Source organism: Notothenia coriiceps, unplaced genomic scaffold, assembly GCF_000735185.1.
Source record: "Notothenia coriiceps isolate Sejong01 unplaced genomic scaffold, NC01 NC01_scaffold00013324, whole genome shotgun sequence".
In the NCBI taxonomy this organism is placed as follows: Eukaryota; Metazoa; Chordata; class Actinopteri; order Perciformes; family Nototheniidae; genus Notothenia; species Notothenia coriiceps.
In genome coordinates, this window is record NW_011346025.1 from 199 (window position 1) to 4,463 (window position 4,265).

Consider the following 4,265-nt stretch of genomic DNA (forward strand, 5'->3'; position numbering starts at 1 on the left):
TCATAATTAAATGCATTGTCAAATATTGGTCCGTTTGTTGGAAATGGGAAATGGACTGCATTTATATTGCATTTTTCCAGTCTTGCACCCATTCACACACATACACAGAGGGCTGCCAATCCTGCCATTTAAGGTGTCACTTACTCAGGGAGACTAACATTCACGCACATCGTGAGTTTTTTGGGGTCAAGTATCTTGCCCAAGGAAACATTGAAAAGTTGACTGCTGGAGCTGGGCTTGAACCCAACCTTTGATATTTAATTTAGCCCCATAAGTAGGATGTTGCAAAACACAAAGAAACAGCTGATCGTTCATGTAATCTTTGTTACAGGTGGTGATCTCCGAGGGCTGCGTCACTCAGGGAGATTCATCTGATGCCAGCGAGGGAGGTAAAACCCTGCAGAGCAGTACTGTTTATCTAATGAAAAATATCCTCAACCAATGTCACTTTCTTACGACTTCATCATTGCTAATCTCAAAGTTCAGTTTCAACCTTCTCCCAGTTTTAATCCAACCTGTTCCTCTCTCAGGTAAAGAAATAGACCTGACTGCCGGTTCCTCTCTGGTTCTGACCCATAAGATCAAACTGGTTCCGTCAGGCTTTGGGTCGGGATCCGGGTCTTGTGGTTGTGAGGCGGACTTTGCTGCCCTGCGAGAGCGTCTGGAGAGGCTGGAGAGGGAGGTGTCGTCCCTCAGGGAGAAGTGTGGAGGACCTGAGGGGGGCTGCTGCACCTCCAAAGAGAGCAAAGGTATGACCAGGTGGCTGTTACTTTGACCTACAGAGTGGTGCAGGAATACGTCCCAAAACCGGAAATGAGCTAGCATTTCACCACTTCAGGTTCCCTTGTCTTGAAGTAAAAAAAATGTTTAACTTGTTTTTGGTTAGATGCCTGAAATAAGGTCTGTGGTTAACACTAGCTGAAGATATTTTAATATTGTGTACAACGGTACAACCACATAAATACATCAGTAAATACCCCACTGGTGAATGTCTGAAGCTACTATGTGTCGCAACAGCGGTTGCTAACAAGTGGCTTAATGAGACTACAAAACCCACGCTGAACATTAGCCGCACTTAGCTTAGCAGTGGTGAAGTCATGTGACGGCGATGCAGTTTGTTTATGGCCTAACGTTACCTTTTTGATTCTGGCGATTGCATTTACGCTTCAAAATTATAAATCAGTGTTAATATGTGGATATTATCCTGCTGAACAAAACGTGTAAGCATGAACTTGTGTTTTTCCCGAAATCCAATCCAAGTACTCTATTTATTTTTACTTCTTGGTTGGCCACCAAAAAATACGTAATTACTGCACTGCTCTATTTCTATTTAACTTTACGTATATATCTATATATATATATACGTATATACTGTATGTATATTCATGACTTAATAAGCAACAAAAGTGGCTATAATCCGTTTAAAAACAAAAGGCCTCATTCACCATTAGATCCCTAAATTTGTTCTTAACTATTTTTGATGAAAAAGCACCAAAGAAAACTCTACGTCAGATTCTTCACGGTTCCTAACCCGCAGGGTTGTTTCAACCAGTGTTCCTATAATAATTCATATCATTGTCTTTGTTAATTGAAAGTGCATTCCAAGAAGAGTTGGTCAGTTTAGACTTCATAAAGATATTCTGCTACGTTTGATTTATTTTGTGCAAGTTACAAGTTTGGCCTTAAGGTGGCGCTAAAATAAAAGTGAAATGTTACAAAACCATAATCAAGTAGCTGGTAATGTGATGAAATGCACTAAGGATTTGTATACAGGAAGGTTATTAATGAAATGAACAAAAAGTTCAAATGATTCAAATGACTGCCCCTTTCAAATGTATTGTATCATTTGTGGTGATTGACATTATTCACCCACGGAACTATGGGTTGGGGTATTGTTCCGCACGGACATAGTGAGTTGACCGGACCCTTGTTTCCCCCGGTCTGTTCTTCCCGGGCTGAAAGCTGTTTTACATGTTGACCTGATGTTAAATAAAAGTCTAGCTTGTACCTTCGATACCCCGCCTCCGACTCCCGTCTCTCGGCACTACATTGGTGACCCTGACATAAGTCTCGTAGAAGGATCCGAGACTGAACCGAGCATGGCAAATAACGCCGTTTTTTTCAAACTGCCGGAGTTTTGGGATACATCTGCGGCTGCATGGTTCGCACAGGCGGAGGCTCAGTTCGCCCTCCGCGGAGTAACTGATGACGCATCACGCTATTTCCACGTCGTTTCGGCACTGGGAAGCTCCACTGCGACCCGGACGGTAGGCTTTATTACATCTCCCCCTGCGCCTCTACGGCAAGGACCTACGAGGAAGTCTCCTCCTCGACCGCTGTTCCTACGTATTGCTAGAATAGAGATTTATTATATAATCATAGATTATTACCGTACAGAGAGTACCTCAGTACAATAATACTAGAACCACCAAAATACTAAACCGAACGTAATCCAACCAATAATATGACTCAACGACCTAGAAAACCCATGCGGCTTCAGCTAGTCAATCAGTTTGCATGGTACTTTCACATAGAGACAACTCGACCCCCTTCAAGAATTCAGGTTTGCCGGTATTTTCTTTTTTATGCGTCCTTGGCGCTATTTCGTGCTACTTTCCACCTTGCTTGGCCGCATTAGTCTTGTGCCGGAAATGAATTCCGTCATAAACCCGCTGCAGACTCCCCCACGTTGGCCTTGGACTACCATCGGGCGTGGTCTTAGGTGGGAACCCTCTTTTGGTCGTAAACGGGCGTTCCACACTTTCTCTTTAAGGACCTACACTCCCCCTGGGACCCATCGGGGACCGCATCACCGCAGCAATTCCGCCGGCATCAGTGGTGTGCCACGGTCGAGTGGCCGAACTAAATCCCTGGTTACACCTCGCCCTTCGGGGTTCCCGAAGGCTCGCCGTCCTAACTACGGGTCTGCGAGGTACGACAGCTTGAAGTGCTGAACCGCTGACTGTCGTACAGGGTCCCAACTTCGGCGGCCCGGAATCGTATCTGAACCCCCCGGAAGTCGACAGTTACACCACAGCATTCGGGGCCAAAACCATCACGTCGCCTTTTCCACCCGACGCAGTCAGCCCTTTGGAGTGGACTTCTTCCTAACCACGATCCTTGAGTACGTGAACCAGACCACATCCAACTAGTTAAAAACAGACGACACTCTCCTAATCAGACCTCTTCGGCACGACTTTAACTCACTCACCTAAATAAACGCCTTCGAGCGGCGCCCATGGTTACCGCTTGCTCCGTTCTGCAGTCCGCAGGTGGGTCCGCCGACAAGAACTGAGGTGGGGTCGTTTCAGGCACTCGCGTAGTCCTTCAGACCGCGGTTCACTCCCGCTTCCTCTACGTCGGCAACTACTTATAGCTGTGAATCTAGGAACGACTGCGGAGATTTGTGTCCAGGTAGGGACAGAAACCACAGTATATCACGCCTAATTCCCGCACAGCAATCGCCTGCAGTTTTCCACCCGGCACCCGGTGGCCGCCGCAGGGAGGAGTGGCTCGTACAGGCCGTGCTCTACATGCATGAGGCGCACCGAGACACAGGTGTTCCTCAGGCGCTGGGTCTCTCTCCCACATCAGTGACTACTTGATCCTCGGCCAAACCCCTACAACGGGTGGTCGGAGCGTCCGGTGACCAAAACTGGCTCGGAGCGACTATCCGGAACCGCAAAGGGCATACAAGGAACATCCACGGTCCCCCCTGCCGTGTTTATTCAAGGGGAGGGTCGAAAGCACGGGTAGGAGTAATCGCACGTATGCCATGAACTGTGTCCGGTCCCGCGACCTCAGCGCCATCTGCCGCCGCGCCGCTAGTAGGCCTCATTTCTACGAAGGACGATCCGACCGTACTGAAGCTACAGGGTCAGGGACCGTTCCACTTTTCAGCTCGGGCTACGCACAGTCCCCGTCGTGGAGTCCCCATGTATCCTTGCGGACCCACCGTCCTCTTCTTGGCCCAGTGTCACAGAAGATGTACTTGATTTCGAGCGGTACCACCGAGTCATTATCCGGGGTGGTCCCCAACAATCGCTCGCGACAGACTTGACCGCCGTACACCGGCCTTCTTTGTCAAGATACTTGTTTTTTAACCCAAGGAAGGCATGGATCGTCCAACTCGTAGTAAAGGTACACCAGTCTTTCCGAACGACAGAGGTCGATACTTATCGCTCGTCCGCAGCCCGGCAAGGCTGGCTCTGTCGAGCGCTTTCAGAAATCGTCCTTTCCGGAACTTGCGACGTATAACGTATAAA

At 48.1% G+C, this 4,265-nt stretch overlaps 1 protein-coding gene across 1 annotated transcript in view; it reads left to right on the forward strand.

Moving 5' to 3' along the window:
- Positions 1–331: 331 nt before the first annotated feature.
- Positions 332–4,265, forward strand: part of LOC104947883 (tenascin-like) — a gene marked incomplete at both ends in the record, with an annotated part of 7,176 nt that continues 3,242 nt past the window's right edge. Inside the window, 2 exons of the mRNA XM_010773994.1 lie at positions 332–389; positions 531–749. Coding sequence (XP_010772296.1) covers positions 332–389; positions 531–749 — 277 coding nt within the window. The remainder of the gene's footprint in view (positions 390–530; positions 750–4,265) is intronic.